Source organism: Neocloeon triangulifer, unplaced genomic scaffold, assembly GCF_031216515.1.
Source record: "Neocloeon triangulifer isolate White Clay Creek 2 clone unplaced genomic scaffold, ASM3121651v1 ptg000014l, whole genome shotgun sequence".
Lineage (NCBI taxonomy): Eukaryota > Metazoa > Arthropoda > Insecta > Ephemeroptera > Baetidae > Neocloeon > Neocloeon triangulifer.
In genome coordinates, this window is record NW_026775556.1 from 27,111,673 (window position 1) to 27,135,705 (window position 24,033).

General features: G+C 36.1%; 1 protein-coding gene across 2 annotated transcripts in view; it reads right to left on the reverse strand.

The window, feature by feature from the left end:
- LOC132200661 (protein trachealess-like) overlaps positions 1-24,033 on the reverse strand; it is a 71,144-nt gene that overhangs the window by 7,616 nt on the left and 39,495 nt on the right. For both annotated transcript variants that reach the window (XM_059626305.1, XM_059626304.1), the window contains exons 5-7: positions 6,801-7,030; positions 1,566-1,639; positions 1,408-1,497 (exon numbers count right to left, since the gene is read on the reverse strand). In XM_059626305.1, coding sequence (XP_059482288.1) covers positions 1,408-1,497; positions 1,566-1,639; positions 6,801-7,030 — 394 coding nt within the window. The remainder of the gene's footprint in view (positions 1-1,407; positions 1,498-1,565; positions 1,640-6,800; positions 7,031-24,033) is intronic.

Consider the following 24,033-nt stretch of genomic DNA (forward strand, 5'->3'; position numbering starts at 1 on the left):
GGGATTTCTACATAAAATTGTGCGACTTTAAAAGTGGCAAAAATAAAAATATCAAAAACTGCAAGCAGACAGCGCGTGTCAATAATGAATAAAATAATTATAATAGATTTATAAAATTTTTACTGTGCTACTATTTGAAAAACAGGCTGATTTTAAGCTCTATTTTAATTATAAAAATAATTATTCAAACTTAATCAACAGCAATTTTCAGTAAATTATACTCTCAGGAGAGCTGAAAATGCAAGATAAAAGTAAAAAAATCTTGTATTTTTGTTTATCATTTTTTTACTATCTGGAATCAAACGTTATTCAAATCAAATTGTTTATCTTTCATGATTTCACCGTCTCAAAGGGTTAAAAAATTAAGCACGTGTCCCAGTTGTCAAATCCAGTTCAATTGAGACGTGGGCTGCGTGAGCTTTTTTTTCCAGTCGTGCTTTTTGTCCCGGTGGCGCGATGGAAGCCGACGAGGCTGTTGGTGTGTTTCTATGACTACCCAGCCGCAGCTAGAGCCCCTGCAAAATAATCGCGCATTCTGACCGTGTGCCGCGCTGTGCAAATCCCCATTCGGGTCACGTTTGTGTGCTCGTCCCGCACCTCCGCCGCTTTTCCGTACACGACCGGAGCCAGCAGCAGCCGCCACTGCGCACACAGCCACTGTTTTGACAGCCTACAAAGGACCAACTAATAGCACTGACTCGGCACCAGCCTTCCCCACTTTCCCTTCAACACACAGCAGCCCCAATCTAATTGCGAGATACTGACAAAAATTTTGTATTAAATATTTTCCCCCCAACTGTATTAATTATACAACTTTATTCAGTTTTCCACAAAAGATGAAAAAATCTGTATTAAATAAATTTTTTTAAAGAAGGACACAATTTAAAATAAGAAATTTTAAAAATTTTATGTGCTTCCCTATTTTAGAATCAAGTTTCAAAATTTATTTGGCAAAAATCCGCGTTTTCTTTAATTATCAAGCACAAAAAAGGCGACTTTTTGGTATATGAATTCTAGCTGAAAAAGTTCTAGGATGAGTCGATTTTCAGGCAAAAAGAGTCTAAAAATTAAATTTTTTTCGTCTTGTTTCTAATAATTCTGCAGTAAATTCTATGGAAGTAAAATAAAATTAAAATATTATTGATATAAATGTAAAATTTTTGATTTCACTGATGGACGAAAGACATAAAAAAAGTCTGAAATATAATAAAATTTCAAAATAGTTCCAAGATCAGAGATCAAAATAATCTCACGCCCGCCTAATTCTTTTAAAATTCTAAAAAAAAGGATATAAAGTTTTAAATATTGCATCAAAATGACCCATCAGAATGAATTTTGAATTTAAAAAAAAACTTTAACTAATAATTCAGTGGAAAAAATGATGTATTTAAAGAAACGCCAACTAACCTGTGATAATCCTAAGTAAATTGAAACAGTCTCTGAAACGTAGAGAAATCTCCCGTCAGCTCCTAGCGTGAAAGCAAAGCCGTCCAATGACTGAAACATCAACAAAACACCGATATAATATTTATTTCCATTTAAAATTATTTCCTCAAATTTCGTACCTGCAAAATATGTGTTCCCTGGTGCTGCTCGAAAATGTCCAGGGCCAACCCAGATGCTGCCCGCGGCCTGGAGACTGCAACAGAAAAAAAACGTACAATATAAAAAAAAAAATGTCCACGTCTTTTTGAGTTATTAAATGGCCCTTGTTTGTGTGCAGCACGTCCCATCTGTTGGGGACCATAAATTGTGGCAGCGGCAAATCGCAACAACAGCTTGAAGATGACACCGAGAAAGCCGCTCTTTTTCAATCCGCCACCTTTTTATCGCGCGCAGGGGTCACCCTAATCCTGCCTGGCAAACCCAATCTGATCCATAATAGCTGAATCACGACGCAAAATGCGATATCAGAAGGAAAAAGAAATAAATGAAAAGGAAAACTGGTCAAAAATGCAATTCCGTATTGAGGAGGGAATCGGAGCTGGATTAATTTTTTTGCATACAACTTGTAGAATGGAAGAGTGATGAAAGGGGCTTTTAGTTATTATTTCATTATTTTTTAAGTATGAAAAGTAAGATAATTTTTACAAAAAAGTTTTTATAGTTTAGTAGAAAAGAGCGTTTGCATTCTTATGATTCTTAAAAGTTAAAAGGCGAATAAAAATTAAAATTTTATAACTCTGTCTAGCTCCAACGAACTCAACAAATCTTCACAAAAAAGCTCTGAATCATCAATTAGATTAGATTCTTGCCGTGTGTAATTGACGTTTATTTCAAGCTTGTCTAATAGGCTAAAAGTGAGACGAGAAAAACGAGCTTTGTCCTTGTGTTTAATTGCTTTTATAAAAAAAATACGGTTCTATAAGTTTCAGTCACGATCTCTGATCGTAATTCATGCTCAAGAAATATAAAACAGCTAAAATTGATAATCCCTCGGTAATGTTATAGTACGCGCGACGTGTTTTTTCATAAGTTGGCAGCACTTATGCTCCCATGTAAAAGTATCACGTCGCGCGTTCGATAGTGGTTTTACGTCGCGCATACAATAATGGTTTTACGTCGCACGTACAATACTGGTGGCGGTGTAATTTTTAAGGAAACCGATTTTATTTCCCGATAACCACGGAAACCTCTATTGCACGCGCGACGCAATACTTTTTTTACAATCTTAATTAAGGGGACTGCTAGGAAGAATAGGGGCCCTTGGGATGGGTTCAGAATGGGGCAAGACGACCTCTGGAGGGCCGTGCGCACCCTTATAGCAGGCGCGACGTATCACTATGGGACGCGCGACGGTCGAAAAGCGAACTCCGGAGGGCGCTTTTCACCATCGTCAGAGGCGCGACGCATGGTTATAGGACGCGCGACGTATGCTTATAGTACGCGCGACGCATGCTTATAGTACGCGCGACGCACGATTATAGTACGCGCGACGCATGCTTATAGTACGCGCGACGCACGATTATAGTACGCGCGACGCATGCTTATAGTACGCGCGACGCATGCTTATAGTACGCGCGACGCACGATTATAGGAGGCGCGACACGCGCGGAAAATTAATTGAAAGGTGTTGCACGCGGCCGGAGTTGTGGGCGCCCCACGAACCGGCAACTCGGAGGTGGGCAACCCCCAAGATTAATTTTTGCAGAAGCCGCGAGCGAGGGGTGGAGGCGCAGCGAGGTCGAGGACGTGGGGAAGGCCGTGCGGAGGGCGAGGACAAAAGGGCGGCTGTGTTCATGAGGGGGCTCCGCAGGAGCCCCCTCACGAACAAAAGGTGTTGTCTGCAAAGGGAGTTGTGGGCACCACACTTTTTGCTTTCTAAGCCCTTTTTGCAGACAATTCCTTTTGTAAGCAACTCCGTTGTGGGTTTGCGAGCTTCGGGCTGGAGGCGCGCTCGCCCGAGAACGTGGTGAAGGCCGGCTCCGGGCGGGACAAAAGGGCGGGGTTCGTGAGGGGGCTCCTGCGGAGCCCCCTCATGAACACAGCCGCCCTTTTGTCCTCGCCCTCCGCACGGCCTTCCCCACGTCCTCGACCTCGCTGCGCCTCCACCCCTCGCTCGCGGCTTCTGCAAAAATTAATCTTGGGGGTTGCCCACCTCCGAGTTGCCGGTTCGTGGGGCGCCCACAACTCCGGCCGCGTGCAACACCTTTCAATTAATTTTCCGCGCGTGTCGCGCCTCCTATAATCGTGCGTCGCGCGTACTATAAGCATGCGTCGCGCGTACTATAAGCATGCGTCGCGCGTACTATAACCGTGCGTCGCGCGTACTATAAGCATACGTCGCGCGTCCTATAACCATGCGTCGCGCCTCTGACGATGGTGAAAAGCGCCCTCCGGAGTTCGCTTTTCGACCGTCGCGCGTCCCATAGTGATACGTCGCGCCTGCTATAAGGGTGCGCACGGCCCTCCAGAGGTCGTCTTGCCCCATTCTGAACCCATCCCAAGGGCCCCCATTCTTCCTAGCAGTCCCCTTAATTAAGATTGTAGGAAAAGAAACATGTTGTGGAGGTATCGATGGAATAATCGGTTTTCTTAAAAATTTTACCGCCACCAGTATTGAGCGCGCGACGTAAAACCATTATTGTATGCGCGACGTAAAACCACTATTAAACGCGCGACGTAATGCAAGTGATGCCAACTGAAATCAGGGATTTTGGGAAACACGTCGCGCGTACTATAACATTACCAATCCCTCAAAATAAATTGTCTATTATTTGATCATTTTCATAGTTTTTAATGTGCACAACTTTTATTCTAATTAATTTCTCTCGTTTTAAAATTCAATGGATTTCATAATAAAACGAGAAAATATTTCATGCACTCTGGAAATGTTTATGTTGAATGATTGACTGCTACAATGTATATTTAGTTTACTTTGTGGAGAGAATCCACGGAAAATAAATTCCTCGGCCAGGCTCACAATAGGTCGCTAATTGCATCTCTCACTCGGTGCAGAGACAGATAATTCACTTAGACGACGCGAGTGGAATGCCAAATCAAGGCTTGTGCTCTGGAAATGCGGGGAAATTAAAATTTCAAAGCAACACATGGCCGCCGCCTCCCCCTGCGGCCACGATTAATGCAAATTTGATATTTTCCTATTCGGCATTCAAATTGTAATCAAAGTGGTTCTAAAACTGAGAGCGAGAGGAATGAAATATAAAATCTGTCCCCTATTCTACGGCATTTCACCAAGCTTCGTCAATTTTCACTTTTTTACTTCAAAATTTTCATATCCACAAAGCACATGCAAATAAATTAGATTGAGCAATATAAAAAAGGCCGGATAAAATGCTGATCAATTCAAGACTTCATTTTACCATTAAAATAGGTAAAAATTTAGTTTTCATGACAATAAGCGAATGAGATTTGAATTTTTCACGGTACAATATCCCCACAAAAGTGATAATTCAATGCATCTCATTAAAATTTGTACAACTTCTGCAGAAAAAATTAACGATATTGTTTTGCTTCATTTTAAAAACAACCAAATTTTATTTGAAGAAGTTGACACTCGGGGAGATGATCATGGAAATGAAGCGATAGGGCTTTTCCTCGTTGCAGAAAATTGTTTTTATTCAAAAACAAAAACAAAGAGCCATTTGTTTTTGAATAAAAACAATTTTCTGCAACGAGGAAAAGCCCGATCGCTTCATTTCCAACCAAATTTTAACCAAGAGTTAAATAAATTGTTTAGATTATATTTAATTTCCTTGAATTTTACAGAGTATAATTAAAATATTATGTTTTGTTATGTAATAAACTACTACAAGATGAATTTCGGTTAATTTTCCCAAATGAAAACGACTTGTCCACTTTCACAGACTGATTCTCCCTTCATCGGCTATTCCTGCAGCTATTTCCGACTTCCAGTTCGAGCTTTAGAGGGGTTTGATGAAAAGGGGATTACTCGGCAGGAGAGCTAACTCTTTTTCATTAACCCGAACCCTCGCGTTTTTCTATGTTTTTGCACCCACGTTCCCTTTCTTTCCCGTTCTTGAAAGAAAGCGGAAGATATTTATCCCTTTGCTTTTTCCACCAGCACCTCTTCTATTGACGCTCGTTAGCCGCCTTTCATCAGCAGATTTATATATTATAGAATCTTCTTATTCCACTTCAATGTGTTATATTTCTCATAAAACCTGGTAATTCCCAACTCAATGCTGATTCCAGTTTTACTTCAAAAATTTAAATTTTATATTATGCAAATAATATAAATTATATATTTTTAATTCTTATGAATTCCATTAATTGCTAAATTGACTCAACAATCATGTTTTCAAATATATTTCATTTCTTTGTTAAATTTACAAAAAAAATTAAATTTAAATAAAAAAAGTTGTTAAATAAAATTTTATTAAATTATTGTAAAAAACACTAATAAATTTACAGTTAAAAAAAATAATAAATTTAATTTAATTTTTATTTTTCTTACACAAAATAAAATAAGATTCATCTGGCCAGAAAAAAATCTCTTTTGGCTCAGCAAGAACTTACTATGAAATTTCGGAATATTATTTTTGCAAGACTGCCGTGTCTGATTAGGGCTGCCAGACTGCTCGATGGTCAATGGTAATCCAATAAGCGCTGAATTTGACCATTGGCCGGCGGACTCGGCGCTGCAGTGTCAATAATAAACAGAAAGAAAGTCCGCCTGTCAGTTCATCATCGCCTCTCTCTTTACGTACGCAGCTCCAGGCGACCGGGGGTAAATATTTAAGGGGTGGACGTGGCAGATCACTTTGGGGCCGCACGTCCACACTAATATTTCCTTTTGCAAATAAGTTCGCTTCCACCCGCCCATCTCAAATATAATAAATAGCTTTTGGCACCGCAGAAAAAAAAGAAGAAGAGACCGTTTCTCGCCCAGAGGCTTTTTCAAATTGAATGCGAGGTATTTCAAGAGGATATCATGATATTTCCTGGTGGTTGATAAAAAAAATATATATGAAGTTTTACCAAAGACGTAAAATTTACTAAAAAAATAATTATTCTCATATTATATTATGATTATTATTAATGCAGAATCCCCTCAAAAGATTAAAAAAAATTGCATGATTTTTAATTTTGATTTTAGAATATAAGAAACAAATGATTTTACAAGGAATTAAGGTTTTCCAGATTTAGAAATCCTTATTTTATTTAAATTATAAATTAATTTATTAGGTTCTGATTAAAATTTCTTTCAAAAGATTGCATCCTTCAAAATTATGTATACTTAATTAAACCGCTTGCAATTCAAGCAATTTTAAATTGGATTCGATGAAAATGTAAATTTGAAAAAAATCTGAACTGACCTTTTTGAGGTTTTCCTCCTGGCGCCGGCCACGGTGGATATCCGTGCTCGGAAAAGTCTCTGAGCTTTAAGTATGAGATTGTGAGTCTGATTATGGACGCCTTGTCGAGTTGTGAAGTGATCGCCGCCGGAAGTGGAAGCATTTTGGCCAGCTCGTAAAACTCGTAGTTTTCCTTGCCGCGCCGAGATCGGGCTGCATCGCGTGACTTTTCTTTCCGCAGCTCCAAAATACTGCAAACAGAAAATCAGAATTTTGGTTAGAAATGGATGAGCTGTTGAGATCGCAACTGAAGACAAAGCAAAAGGAGCGCATTGGTGCAATAATAAAAATAACAAAACAATTGAGAAACAATAAAAAAATTTGAGGAATATTAGAAAATAATTCAAAATAGGAAACAAAATTACAAGAAATCACCTGAATGATTAAACCAAATTTTTATAGAAAACCTTTTTTTATGATCTTACGCATAATCCTTAAATTTTAAGTCCAAAAAGATTTCGTTTACACGCCTCTAAATTTGTATGTGAATTTAAAACATTTTATTTTATAATTAATTCTCTCGAACTGAGCTTTATCTTTGCTTATACATTAAAAATTAGAAACAAAATAACAGCAGATTTATCATTTTCGCCCCAAAATTACGTTCTCAAAGAGAGAGAGGAAGAGGTTTTATTTTGGAGATACGAGACAAGGGTTTTTTTATGAATGTGAGAGAGCGAGAGACCGAGTCGAGGTCCCCATTGAATTATTCCTGCTGCTTATCAGATGGCGTAACTCTTTCTTCCCAGCAGCGGTTGCAGTGAAATCTCGTCATTCCGCGTTGGAATATTCAGGGGTTATGATAAGAGTCCCCCGACTATCCTAATTCTCATCCGGCGCGTCCCGGGGGACCGCTTGAGCCAGTGGCCCTCTCACTGCAGCCCCGACCCGAAACCAAGCAAGATATTCCGCTTACTTGGCGCGAAAAGGATGGCTCGGCTTTTAATTGGCGATCGGGGCCAATTGCGCTTCACCTCTGCTCTCGTCTTTTGTGATTATACCGGAGGAATGCGTTCGTTCGATTTGCGACACCCGCCGCAGCACGCGACACTTCTTTTTTCCCTCCGTAAAAGGAAATAAAATTTCCAAGACCAAATAAAGAGCGGCCAACTTTAATTAAAGCTCAGTTATATTGCACAGCTACTTTTTACACGCTTGCGAGATTATTATGAGAGCAGAGGCGTCCCTCGTACAAATGAATGGTGCCTTACGAACGCAGCTCACGTTGCGCCGCGACTTACATTCACACGCACACGCACGCAGCGAGAGTTTATATACATCGCGTTTATTATTATTACTATTTTCATTGGGAAAGGCCTAGTTGGCTCTATGTAGTGCCATTTGCGCGTTTCTTTTGTGCGTCCTATATATCCTCGATCGTAACACATAACAAAAATTTGCAGGACCGACGATCGTTTTCTAAATTGAATTATAAAAAATATAAATTATATGCATCGTAACTTGAAGATTTTCCACCACGAAACAAGTGTATTTAAACTTTGATAAATTCTAAAGCTAGAGCGGGCAACAAATTATTTGTAAACACCAAAATTATATTTTTTTTCTCAAACGCAATCGTCATTGTTTGGTAGAAATAAACAACAAAAAAGATGATTAAAATAATGATAATCTTGTTAAAAATAAAATTTATAATACAAAAATTATTAAAACTATTTACAAAAGAATTGTATTGAAACAAAGTAAAAATAAGAATAAAATTTACCTTAAATTTTTTATTTAAACTGTTTTTACTGCATAACAATCTTTTTTACGGGAAGTTTTTTGTTTTCAATCAAAAATGAAAAAACTAATTTGAATGGGAAAAGTAAAGATCGTAGAACATCATTTTATCAAAAACTTGACAATAAGTTCATTCAGTTAATAATATTTAATATTGTAAAAGTTAATTTGCTCCCTCTGTGTTATATTTTTTTCTTTATATAGAATGCTTTGCAGGCTGTAAAATAATTGATTGTGATTTAAATTTTCAGCAATTTTTAGTATAATTGAAATCAAAACAGAAGAATTTTCCTCCGCACCTGGCAGCTGGGCTACTGAAAATACTGCGACAGTTTAGCAAATTAATTAAATTCAATTTCAAATTGTAAAAGGGGTTGATTAAAGAAGCACTTTGGGTAGATTTCCATCAATTTAATATCGAACTAGTTAGTTAATTTGAACTTGAATTTAAATTACGCCACTTTTTCCTTCAATTTAACGTTTTCCCCAGATTCATTTAAATTTCTCTGCTTCTCGACTAAAGTAATTGGGCAAGAAAAGTTAATTCTACCTGCTTATTTGTTTGAAAATATGAACAGATTCAACCATACTTAATGGAAAATGTGTGCAAATTTGCAAGACAAAACTGTCCAAACCCCAAATAGAGTCATATATAGTACAGGGAAAATGTTATTCTGTATAATTTGCTGACGTACACAACAATCTAAGATAGAAATCGTTTTATTTATTTTGTGACACCGACGCACATCATAAATATTCGTCCAGCGCGCGGAAATTCGTTGATAGTTTGATGCAACGGTAGCGTGGCCGTCATTCAAGAAGATGAACAGCGCGCACGGGGACGGCAAATGTAAGGGGGGTTGACAGAGTGTCACTCGTAAAACAAAGTCAATTTATATTTCTGCTGACAGGCAACAAAACGGTGGCGCTGAAAACATTATGAGTTATTCGAGCTCACAAAACCCCTGAGCGATTTCTTCGCTTCGAGCTTTTTGCCACAAGGAAAGAAAACGCGCGCCAACCTGAGGTGTAAACAATGGCACCGTTCATTACGCAGCGATTTATTTCATTTGCCAGCGCCGCGCAGTAATATTTATTGCCTCACATTCTGAGAATTACAAAACAATAGAGAAATTGCCGTGCGCGCGTTCGGCGATCGAGCGAGTGATGCCACCATATTGCCTGCTTGGCCGACGACCAATTTGATTTATTGGCAAACGAGTTCGCCAAATAAATCAATCGACCGAAATGCACTCACTTAGAAAGTATGCATGCAAAATTAGATAAAATAGCTCGATTTTCTCCCTTGATGTGCTCCATAGAAAATTTTAAAAGTAACAATTATAAATACGTCTTTGATCCTAATTATTTTATAATTTAATTAATACAATCTACAAAATAATATATAATTATATTAAGAATACTTGTCCACCAAAGCAGCAAACTTATATTTATTAATAATATAATATGTCAATACAAATGCAACAACAGAATAAATAAATTTTGACTACGTTTTTGTTTGTTTAATATAAGTTAAGCTGACTATAGGTAAAAAATTAAAGAATTAAAAAAAAATACTCATAATAATAGTTTTAAATATTAATATTAACAATAAAGAAATTAAAAAACAAAATAAATAATGATAAAAATGATTTAAGAATAAATTATATGTTTCAATTAGCTCTAAACACTTTTATTATCTTATGTCTCAAAAACTGCTAATCGTGGTGATGGCAAACTTCTTTTATGCCGAAATTCTGACGATCTTGTGAAAAAATTCAAATTTGTGACAAATAACACTGACCTATTTTTACATATTACTTGCGACTTTATTGTTGAATATTATTTATCAATAACCATGAATTAATGTTTTACGAATTCTTCACAAGCCATTGAAAATTATGAAAATTGTTAAATTGATATTTTATAAACCACAAGAAAAAAAACACAACCTAGCTCACTTTAATATTTCAGTCTGTTTTGTCCTGATCTATCAATTTTAAGATTCTGACAAAGAATTGTGTCTTTTGAGAATTGGAAACATTAGAATGAGTTAAATTTTTTATTCTTTTCCAGATGGAGCCGTTATTTTATCATGAAAATATAATTTTTAAACCTTCTTCTGAAAGAATTAAAAATCATAATCAGAAAATAAATTTCTCTCGATTATTCCAGAGGAAGTTTCTATCTTTTAATAAAACTTCTACTAAGAAAAAGGAAAGAGCAAGTCCATATAAGTGAGTGGCTCAGCTGGCGAAATTTAGTGCCGATAAAATTATCGAGCGCGGTCTGCTCAAATTGCCACACGTAACTCGAATAGATTATGAATTAAGGAGAGGCGCGGCAGAAAGTTGGTGTGCGAGTTGATCAGCAGCGGCAGAAGCGAACGTGATCGGGGGTGAGCTATTAGGGGTGCAGAGCTGTAAGGGATGAGCCGGGAGAAAAGTCTGCAAATTTGTCATGAAAGAGAAGGCGAGAGAGAGAGAGGGTGTGCTGGCTATTTTGTGGGTCAAATTTGGTCCAATTCAGGGCTGATTGTGTGTCTTCACCCCCCGACGCTGGCAATACATGTAAGGGTGGGCGCGAGCTGGGGGTTGCAGATCGAAATAACTTGAGACACACCCTCGGAATTTATCTTTCGCCGCTGCGTTCTGTAAATAGAACTGGGAGAGGTGTTTGCTGTCAGTCAGAGACTTTGCTAATAATTTTTCCACATTTTTCTGCAATAAAAATAAAATTTGACTAAATTTTCTACAAAATTATTGAAAACACAATGAAATTGAAAGCGCATAAACTCAATTTTTTTCGCATGCTAAATATAAAAAGGGAGAAAATAGTAAAGAAAAAAATAATAATTGAAATAATAATTTTTTTAACAACCCCATTTTGAGGTCAATTGTCCGTTGTCCTATTTTGGAGGTCAAGTATGATTATTCATAATTCATTAAAAATTTGACAATCTAATCTCTCTGTATTTTTAAGTTAAATTTCATATTACTGAAAATTAAAAAAAAAAATCTAAAAAAAATACATAAATTTCTGTTCATTCTAAATTTTATTTTGTAATGAAAAGTAGAAAATTAATGGCCATTCGAAAAATTCCTCAAAGTGAACAAATTGTTTTGCAGAAATGCACTTGGCACTGCCCTTTCTGCTTGAGAAATGCACTTCTTGTACATTTATATTCCCTGATGGATGTTATTTGAGCGGCGAGAGCGAGTGCCGGCCTAACTTAATTTTTGCACTTGAAAGTGGCCTTTACGGGGAAAGCAAAAACACAAGGGTGTGAATGAAGAAAAAGACGTGCGCTATAGCCACCGAAACGGCGCTAGACGGACCTGCCGAAATCCCAAAGGAGCCGCCGCTGCTGTGCTCGCAAGAAAAAAAAGCGGCGCGGGGAAAGTTAGCGGCGGGCAGAGGCGAGAAGTAAAAAACGCCCATTGCACTCAAGTGGTAATAAAATAAATGCGAAAAGAAGCTGCGCCTCGGGGAGAATTCACAAGGGGAGGCCAAATGATTTGAACTCGATTTTTTAAGCATGTAAATTCTGTTAATTGCATTTTTATAGTCACAGACAGAATTGATGGTGCAGGAGTAAAAAAAAAGAGTATAAGGCTTCGTGGTGGTTTTTCTGAGGTTTGAAAGTTTGAAATAATCTGAAAAAATATTCCTTCACAGCAGCATTTAGAATTAATATTTTTTGAATTATTAAACTGACAATGGAGACTGGATTTCTTTTACAAACGTTACGATAAATTTTGTCCGCAGACGAAGAAAAAAACAAATTAAATTTTAAAAGGAGAAACCGCCATGGCTTGTACATAATTTCCATGCCTATTTGCAAAATTCATTCTTTCATATTTAATGACAAGCTTTTGAATATAAATATTATGAAAGTATAATATTTACAGTAATTATTAATAATATTCTTCGATATTTTCAAATAAATTGAATTGAAGAGCCAATAAAACATCATAATATGGAAAACGAAATTGTTCTTTAACTTAGTTAAAGAACTGTGATGGTTAGTGAACTATTTATAGTATTTTAAATTGATATTTAAGTCAAATACATAAATTAGAACTAAATTTGAAACTATATAAATAATACAAAGAGATAAAAAAAACTTAACTTATTAATTAAATTCAAGCATAAAAAAAATATAAATATAAAAAAGGAAAATGAAAATCTTTAGAATAAGTAAAAATTGTTATTAATTATACAAAGAAAATATTATAAAAAGTAAAAAATTTCTTAATAACGAATTTAAAATTTATTTTAAAATAGTGCTGCAATCTCGTCTTTTACGTTCGCAGCTCGAGAGTTTGCAGCTGGTCTTGTCAAAGTTTTTGCAAGAGCCTTGTCTTTGTTTTTGTTTGGCGCGGTGGAGCGTGAAGTGACGTGAAAATTCTTAACTTCGATCTGGCGAGTAAAAAGAAACCGATTCCGTTTGGCGTGGCATTTATCGGTCGGCGCGCGTTGAGAAGCGTGAAAACGAGCGCGGGATAGTTACACGCAAAAGCCGGCTTTGGGAAAAACTCGTGGATATTGTCAGTGATCAATGTACTTATAAATGCATTATGGTTCACCATTGAATTGATATTTACACAAAAAATTAAAATTATCCAGAATTTTTAAATACAAAATAAAGCCAAGTACAGCATTTATTCCATTTTTTTCCTACTGAAAATTCCAAGCAAAAAAATTAAATAATATGTTAACAAAAACAAATAAATGAAATCATTGAATAAAAATAGAAATATCACACTAAAAAAAATCAGAATTTAAATACAAGATATATCTACATTAGAAAAGAATGTGAGCCGCAGGTGAGAATTCAAAGAATGAGAGAAGAGTGGAGTAATTATAATGAAAAAATAAAAAAGGAGGTGCACGTGCCCATTGTGTAGCTCTCTGTTGGAGGCGGAGGGCCCCTGCTGAGGCGGTACGAACCAGGAGTGTGAGTAGCCCGCGACCGCGGAGGCGGCAGCGATCGCGCTCGGCGACAAACTGCCCCCGACGGCCGCCCCCGGCGGCACCACCCCGCCAGGGTGCTGGGGGTGCAGGTGCGGTTGGCGCTGAAACGAGGCCGCGTAGTCCATCGCCATTGCTTGGTACGGCAGCATTTTGTCTACCGTCGGCCACGACCACATTCAATTAAATTTTTGTGCAAAATTTAAATCTGCATTATTTCGCTGAAAACATTTGATCACATACACGAGTTTTAAACAACTTGAAAGTATGAAAATCCAGGCAGTGAAAATTCCTGGAAAAATTCGGGCATTTATATAGAATAATTTTCAAATTAAGAACTTTAATAATTAGTTAAAATATTAAATTGTTATTTTTTAAATTTTAATATAATAATGAGCGATGGAACCGTACGTATTAATTTAATTATTGTAACAATTAATAAATTCCTCCTACAGAAATGAATACAATTTTGGTTTTCGATTTAAACAAAACAAACAATTTTAATTAGAATTTACGAATCAGTTTCAGCTCAAAGTGAGCAACAGGCTCGTAAAAGTCGTTATGAATTTGAGTGATTTGAACTCTTGAGCACCACGACGTTTGCGCCCAGATCTGGGTTTCCAGCGAAAGATGCAGATTTTTTTCGGTGTAAGAAATTTTTTCAACTATTACGGATTTTGTGATATAACCAAAAGGCCAAAATGTTAAAAGTGACGCACTACGATAGCTGTTGGGGCAAAATCACTGCACACTCACCGCCGCCAAAACCACGACCGACCACACAATGAAAAGTCGCACTTGAAAGTGTCGCGTCGAGCTGGTGTGCGTGTTGCTCTCCGGCGGCAGCCGGCGAGAGCGCGAGTCGAGGCGGAGTCTGAGCTGGGCATCGACCGGTGTCAGCGTTCGCCGCGCATCCAAATGGGCGGTTGCCGACTGCGAACCACCGCCCCCGCCGCCTCCCAATTGGAGCACAAAAACCTGGCGTTTTGCAAAACACGAATTTCCCAGGCACGCGAGACCTCGTCACATCACGCCTCGATTTCATACATTTTCAATTTGGTACGCCCAGTGACATAAACTTTTATTTTTCATCACAAAAGTCAGAAAGTTTCAGTAAATCACTTGGTACTCCATCAAATTTATTAAGTTAAGAGATTTACTATTGTATGGGAGAAACATTGGAATCACGAAGAAATAAAATAAAAACAAATCATGTTTACAGGGAAATTTTCTTTGAAAGTGCTCTTAATTTTTAAGACTTATTGAAAAAATTTTACACTAGACAAAATATAATTCTAGTTTAATTAAATTAAACTTAAATATCTTTAATTATTACTATTTGAAAATATAAAATTTTTAATTTCTACTTTTTATTTATTTATATAATTAGTTTTCTTTTTTCCATTATTAATTGATACAGGATCAAAAATTAAAATTTATTCTTAATAAGCTATAAAACATGAGCTGGTGCCAACAAACCTCAACATAATCAAGAAGGGTCTCCCCACTTAGCTTCACGAAACACTTTAGACAGAGAATTATTAGTTATTACCATCAACTAAACTTCAAATTAATTATTTGAATAAATTTTTTTATAAATCAGCATTCATGAATTACTTCATAATGTGATTGATAAAGGTTGATAAACACTTTTCCAACCGTATGCAAATTCGCAAACTATTTTTAAAATTGAAACCATGACCTAATCAAATTTCGCTTTATGAAAATCCTTTAAAGTTTCAAAACAATTCTGCATGAATTCTTTTATTTATTATAATCATTTATTGCGCACATGTGCTGGAATTTTCATATTTCACAAATTTCTTAAACAGTTTCAAAATTATGATGCCCTTCATTGTAGTTTTGATATTTTTAATTGAAATATTGATCATATTTTATAAATTCTCATTTTTGTGAGTATCCATCAACGCTGTGGAAACAAGTAACTTCAACTGATCCTCTTTTCAGTTCTCAGACTGAACCTTGGTGAATTATTATATATTTTTCCGTCTCAAAGAAGGACACATAAAAATGGTAGTATTCGTGGCGCTGGTGTCATCGCCACATCCGGTGAAACAATGAGAGATACCCATCACGTGGCCATAAATCGCTAATCAATATGCAGCTCTGGTCTTGGGACACTGACAGGAATGCGTCTTCGTGCCAATGAGCCAAGTGTACAGTTGCCACCATAACACCAAATAGCCGCAGTCACGCACACAACAACACACACCGAAAGAAATATAAATACATTCTTTCGCGCCGTCCGACGCCGTCCACCAAAAGCGACGCTTTGATTTTTATAACGACACGTTTCCTGGAATGCAAATCGATCCACCCACATAAATAATATATGCCGCGATGAATAAAGGAGTTGAAGTTGTGCCAAAATTTACCAGGTTCGGAGAATATAAAACCAAAAAACTCGCATGAATATGAATAAAAAGAAATTAATTTATCAGAAATTGGTTTTAAAATCATTTTATGTAATAAAAATAAACAGATTTATGACATTATGTTAGAGAATTTCACAATCGATGGTTAATTTGTTGTGAATTTTATAAAAAGTCAAATATTTTCCTATGACAAAACAAAGCCGAAAAACCCACTGAGGAAAAACTGACCAAAATTTTATTCAGTATTAATGTGATAAGATCTTTAAAGAACTTTAAAACAACGTTTAAATATAAATTCAATCACAGCTATATAAATTTCCAGGGTCCTTTTGGTACTTTCAAAGTTCATGGGAATTGAGCAACATGAATTCTGAATTCCTTCCGATTAAAGCTCCAATTTCTGATAAGGGACCATAACTTCGCTGGTCAGTCTGCAGTTTGAGGCGCGAGTCTGGACGGAACAAAAGAATTTCTCCTCTTGAGAGGGTCCGGCGAAAACAGCGAGAGCAATTCAATCAAAGTATTTACGGCCGACTTGGGACAAATAAATATAAATCCTTATCTATGGCCGCTTGCATTGTTATACTCCTTTTCAACGGTCGGTCACTCTCTGCAACTCGCGCGCGCAGAGAGCTGATTGATTTTTTTCTCTCTCTCTTTTCCTCGCACTGCAGACGTGATGCAGAATCGCAAGATTCGGTCGTCCGCACGGAGAGGAGACACACATTGGAAAAGCACGCGCGCCAAATTCCCCCACCCACATTACGTATGCTAATGCGACTAACAAAGCAGCCAGTGCTTACAGATTTGTAATCATTATTGTAACCCTCTGCGAGAGAAAATCAGGTTTCCTCCTAGAACACACGTCTAATGCTCAGTCAGACGGGCCAGCTGTACTTGTATGACTCACATGCGAAAAAATAGAGCCAGTTCTTTGGAAAAGGGGGATTTCACGACAATTCTGTGTATTTTTCGTATTTTTATGGAGCTACAGTTTGTGTTTCTAACAGAAAAAAGGAACAATGTCAGTCAATGAAAGTGAACAATTTTTATTCTTACATAATTTTGTTGAAAGATTTGATATTTATTTCGATAATTAATATCAAATTAACAATAAGATCAAAATATAGCAACAGAAGTTATGGTAGATTAGAATTTTATAGGAAATGAGTACTGTTCTCTGATAATAATTATGATTTTTTTTGCATAGATTTTTAATTGAAAATTTTTATAGTTTAGTTCTTTTACTGGAAATCAAATAAATTAAATCAGTAGCGTCCATAATTTTTTCAGAGGAATGAAACGAAAAATCTGATTGTGAGCGCGTATAGGTGGTTAGGCTTTTTGCTCGGTATCTGTGCGCAAGCTGGTGCATAACTAGCAGGGGCTCTAAACGGCAGAATTTGTTTTTCAAATAAATAACTAAACTGCTGCGCACAAATTATTTATCTTGGCAAACCAAGGTATTTCCAGGAATAAAATCAATGTAACAACAACAAAAATCTACAAAAATATTGATTTCTAAATTAAAAATAATACAGGTCAGTGTGACTCACTAGAGGATGTCCCCAGATGGATAAATATCAATACATTATTTTTTTTCCAAATTGCTACATCACATTGTTTACATTTAATTGTTGAAACCTATTTATTTGAAAAGAAAGGAATTGTTGGACAAAATGGCAAGAATTTTGCTAAAACTTTCGAGATCAAAGAGACGACATCTGCCGCAGAACATATTTTTGAAAGATTAATTACAGTAAATTTAATACTATCGTTGATTCAAATGATCACCATGATTAATAAATAATTGTCTTCTAAATATTTTTAATATTAAAATCTAACTAATTGTTTTAAAGTAATAAAAAATATTCAGAAATAAAGTTTATCGCAAAAACATATATTTTATTTTCATGTAATGAATTATTTTGGTTCTTTTATCTGCTTTGATAATAAAAAAGATCTGTAAAAATAACGTTTCAGTAAAAAGCTTTATCCTCCAGAAATTCGGATAAATTGGCTGCATCAAGAAAGCACAGAGTTAGTCACAGCACTTCCGGTTGCAGCGCAAGGCTTTTGCGCAAATAAATGGCCATTGATTGGCGATAATAACAATATTTAGGTCCAAAAGTGGCACGTGCCCGTCACTCACTGGCATTGATCAAGAGAAAGAGAGTGATTTCAATCACCCTCTCCATTATTTCGGTCGCGAGAATGCTTGATTTGTCGCGCGCACCCTGCCCGCCGCCGCCGCCACTCCCCTGAGGTCATTACCAAAGGGCCACTTTCGCTCCATTGCCTTTCCATGAATATCAATCCGAGTGTGCCTAAATAACGTCCATCTCCGCGAGAGTGAAAAATAACTGCACGCCACTGACCCTTAAACGTTGCCGCTCTTTGCGCACGAGAGAAATTGCACCGCATGCAAAGGCAATCAATATCTCTCTCGCCGGCAACGGCTGCTGCTTTATTCTGTACAAATTCCCCTTCGAAAACGCACGCTTCATAATCTCCTCTTAAATAGCTTTGCATACATTCACTTACTTTTATTAGCATACGCAGCACCTGTTGATTAACAGCTGAATTCCATCAATTTGGGAATTTGAATATTTTCAAAATTATTGTTTGTTTAATAAATCTATGTAAAGAGTAATTAAAATGATAAATGCAGCTTTTATCGTCTTTATAAAATTATCTTTTTAAATGGTCAAAAGGCAGATTTGATATGATTTTATGTGTAAAAAATTGTTGATTTATTTACTCACAATTTTTTTGATAGAGACTCATAATAAAAAATATTTAAGTTTGCTTTGCAATACTTGATGAGGCTTTCATGTCTCAAAATGTAGAGAGTAATAAAAAAAATAGTTATTTAAAACTTTTCACGCCGTCTTAAGTCAACAGCTGGGACAGTCTTATAGACAACTTTTTTGTATCAACAGCCGCAGGAACGACTAATGTTCAAATTTCAGATTTAAGCATTATAATTTTTCAATGGGTCGAATATTTAATGTCTTATTACTTTAATAATATATTAATTGAATACGCAAAACAAATTTAACAAATGAAACTATGCACTTTGAAGCTCCGCAATGCAATCATATTATAATTTACCCTCAGACAATTATAATTTATATCTATCTTGAGTCAATTTATAATTATTTAAAAAATCCAGTAACCTTTGTTTAAAATTGTCAGGTTAATGAGTTGTTGAGTTTAATTAATGAATAAAAAAACTTTTAATAAAATCGATAATAAAAATATGAATTAATATTAAAACTTAAATATTAAATTAAAGTATTTTAATGCAAGTAAACTTTATTACGTAAAATAAACTGTAACTTATTTATATATTAAAATTTTATTATCCAATTCTTGACAAAATTTTAATTAGTTTTTAACAATCAAAATGATTGTTTTTCATTCAGCTTGTCAAGTGCTGGAATTTTGAATTTATTCTATTATTACTAATATCAAATACTCTTTTCATAAAAACTCTCTTGGTGGTTTAAATTTGACTGGGGAAAACGGTTCACAATTTTATCTACATTAAACTTAATTTATCTCCTCCCATAAATGCAAGATAGTCTGTTAGCTTGATCGGCAGGAGGCTAATTCTCGTCAGCATGATTGTCTCACTTTTGCCCGCGCGTCAATAGTGGGCCCTGGCAAATGTGATTATGAAATATGACAACGTCTAATTTCTCTGCTCTTCCCCTCGGCCGCCCAGCCACCCTCTCGCCAATTGAGCAATATTGCGGCGACACGGGATAAATTCCCTGTAGAAATTATCTTCGGCGCTGCTACACGAGCAGCGCGTTAATAGTTCTCGGGGGATTACGCGACACTGCAGCTCCTTGCGACGAGCGGAATTAAGGAAATAGGAGATCCGCACCTCCTTTTTATTAACTCATATTTCTTAATTGTCTCGCCGACGCACAAATATGATTCTCCTCATTTAGTACGTAAAGAATTATTTACTCTCAAATAAAATATTTCCCTTTTTTCAAATACTTTATAAATTTTAGCCCGGAAATTAATTCATTCCGGCAAACGGGGAATTATAGGAAACCCGCACTGCCATAATTCAACATTTTCATTTTTTTTTTCATAATAAATTTTGCAGTCTAAAGGAGTAGAAAATTCCCCTTTACTTTTGCCCTCTTTGGAGAGATAAAATTCTCTGCTGGTTAAAATGAATTACGGCGGCGGCTGAGAATTAAAAGAAGCGCCGTTTTTCACAAGTATCTGCAAACTAGGTGTTTAAAAATTAAATTACCCGTCGCTTATCTGGCGGGTAGTTAAAATGCCTGCCCGGCGGGGGTGTTTTATTAAAGGCGTTATCAGCGGCGCGCTATCTGCCGCCGCCGCCACACTAATGGGCTCGACTTCGCCGCAGGAATGTACAGCAGCATCCGCAGTTCCTTGGAACTCTCAACTTTACGGCCATTTGAATGGGCGTGTGTGTATGCAAACGTATAGGCATGAACTTTATTGCCCTAGTTGGTGTACAAGGACGATTATCTGTAATTGCTTCTGCTATAATTTATTAATTACAAAGGGCGAATTTCAGGTTTCATATAGTTTAGATTATTTTTTTGCGTGAAAAGAAACAATTAAAAACTGTTTTAAACATTATTAACGTTAAATAATACTATAAACCTATTATTAATATTAAATTTTTAACAATTTAATATAAAAGTTCTATTGATAGAATATTAATTTCTTTTCTTAATAATAATAACTTTGAATTAAAAATATTATTAGAGTTTTTTTAAGTTGGTAAGATTACAGTTTATATTGATTAGTGACATTTCATAAAAATTTATATATCCACATCTCATAGACCTACGTTCGAAATTAAGAATAAATTTCTTAAATTAATGCTTCTCCACCATCCACGTCATTTTTATAATTTTGTAAATAAAACCGATTAAAATTATTAAAAAAGGTCACAAACTACATAAAAAAATCAATGATAAAAAGTATTAATTTCTTTGGTCGTTAGAGGGAATTTTTTGTCATTTTCATTGCCATCTATATAATGAATAAAAATTAAATAAATTTTTTTGCAAACCTTCTCGCACAAACGGTACCGCTTTTCACTTAAACTTTCAGGGCAAACCCGCAGTTTATGCACTCTGGAAAAGGGGAGAGCCTCATGGTTGTGCATCTCTTGAGCGCACCCTTTGTTTTATCAAATTAAGTACACACCAGAGATGCGCATAATGCGCCTTATCAGATTGGCTTGGCAGCATTTTCTTCTTATTAATTGTTGCAGCAGCTCAAATTTGGCTCCCGCGCGCGATACCAGATGATCTAATCTCTCCGGCTGCGTTGCTTTTTCATTATGTTGTTCAACCCTTGCAATTTGCTTCCAGAGAGCGCAGAGCTGCTTCAAATCGTAAAAAGCTGAGCTTGTTTCAAGCTAAACGGGCCTTTTTATTGTGCCAACAAATTTGTTGCGCATTTTTAATGCCCTGCTAATTTCAAACAAATTATAAAATTATGCTGAACTTTTATTTAATTTGAAATCGGAACTAATTTAAATAGATTAATAAAAGGAGCTAATTACTTATGGAAATAGCTTTCTGAGTTTAAAATTATCCTTCCCATGAAAACAAGTTATCGTTTATTAGAGGAATACGCAATAAAATTCTCGCTTCAAATTTTAATTTTATATTGTGATAAAATTAGGAAAATATTTAATGAAAAGATCTTGTTCCCTCTTTTTAGACAAAGAAAATATATAAGGAAATTTACTCTTTTTTTGTCTAACAAATTTTGTAAATTTTGTTTCACTCTTTGAAAATTTAACGAAATTGCAGTTTGAGTTATTCAACCGATTTTAGAACATTAAGCCGAGTCGCTCCTAATCAAGTTGAGACGCGCAGAGAGTGAATTACCATTTCAAAGACAAACTTTGAGTTGAAAATTGAGCGCGCGCGGCCGAGACGAAGAGTTGAAGGGAGAGCGAAAAACTGTTGTACCCGTCGCATCTCATTAGGGATGCATCGCGGGTTTCGAGTATAAGAGCTGCTTCCGAAAAGACGCGCGCGCGAGGTTTCCTTTTTATTGGGGGCTGGGGATTTTTACCTGCTTTTTAACTTTACAGCTCTCGCAGGAAGAGTTTCTTTCATTGTCTGAATAGCTGACTATGAGACTTGCGAGGAGACAATGAAAGAAATTTGAGTGTAATTTTAAAATGCGCAGAGGGGGATCGCGAGTGAGCCTGCGGGGGAGGACCGGCTTTAAACACATGTCGCGTGGTTGTGTCACAATTTTTATTGAGTTTAAAAATTTCTCTTATTCCCCCAGTTGCAATTTACGGGCGGCCGGCGAACAAGCCGCGCGCGGTATAAACTTGACATATTTTAAATTTGAATAATATTATTATGCGGCAGACAAGCAGGGAACTTTGAAGCTTCGTTTTATTGCTCTGCGGGATTTGCAACCCTATTACCCGGCCGTGTGCGCGGGCATTTTATACACACACAAGCTCAAGTTTGAATGAGCTATTTGCCAGGCAAAATTATGGGCTCTTGTAAATCACACTCTCAAGTGCTAACGGCCAAAAGTTTCTTAAAACATCCTTCAAGCTTAAACAAACCTACGAAGATAATTTAAAGACAGAAAAAAACGTATCAATGAGTTAAACGATTTAAATAAAAGCAATACAAATTGAAGAAAACTTTTTATTGATTTAGGTTGAATTTAGTCAAGGTGCTATCATATATTTTTTAAATATTGAATATTTATCTAAAAAAAAAACACTTATTTACTCCAATCTGAAAATATTTTATGAATTAAATCTATAAATCTATTTAGAAAGCTGAAACTTGCAGTTGTAATTGATCTAATTATGCAATTGTTGGCAGAATATTTTGAAATTTCCATTCTTTGCAATTTCTGCTCTTGAAATTATGCAATTAAAATATAGCAAAAATTACAGTAAAAATCTTTGTCTGTCAACGTTAATTTCTCGAGGTTGGCCAGACTCATCAAATATGCAAATTCGCAGCATTAAAGTCTCCGTTTGCGGCACCGTTTGCTTATATAATGCGCCCGGCGTAAAGATTTTCGTGCAGAGCGAAACGTGTGTGTGCGGCCACCCTGCGAGTGTGGATGCTGCGAGGCAAGTTCGCTAGATCTGCACTGGACCAGCAAGGCGCAAGAGTCAAAGAGACGCGCAGACAACAACTGCCCCTGCCTCTCGAAAGATGGCACTCGGACGTACCAGTCAAAAAATTTGATTGAAATTTATATTTTTTATTTGCAAAAATTTAATTCAAATAAATTCGTTTGCTCTATTTTTTACGATTGATTTATCAACGAGTGATGTTGGGGAAATAATTTTATATTTTATTTGCAATACACGATGATATGATTTATCGGAATTCCTAGGGGCCAATATATGAAGGAAATTCCAGCATTCCGACGACAATGCGGTGCGTCGTCTCATTCATTTTCGTATTATTAAGAGAACACGGCATAATAATGCACTCTCCGTCGCCTCCTAAGCCAGTGGTATATTGTGAGAATGAATGTACACCGCGCCCTTTAATTTCATTCCGACCAGAAAGAGAGAGACGCCTTTTGCATTCCTCGCCAAATGCACTGCGAGAAAAGAATAAGAGAATTTAAGAGGGACAAAAAAAAAAAAGAATGGAAATTCCTATTCAAAAAAAGTAGGTCTGTTCTCAACTTTATTACAAAATCAAACAAGAATCAAATGAAATTTTAAACATAAAAAAAAGTGAGTATTATTAGAAATTGAAAAGCTTGAATATTAATAGCAATAAATGTGACTAAATTTTGAAAAAATCGGCGGAACCTAAAACTTTTTTTCAAAGATATATATGCAGCATAAAAATAAAATTGCCCTTTTTATTTTGTCCATTTTTTGTCTTGTCAAATTTAAATACATTAATTTATTTCTCAATAATTCTGCAATATTCCCTCATTCTTTTGCGATCAAAATCGCGGACGTTTTTTTTCCGTGCGTATCTCGAGTGTCTGTCCCCTGCCTGCGGGGGTGAAATATGATTTTTTGCCCGTCCGTATATATAATATTGCCGCTGCCT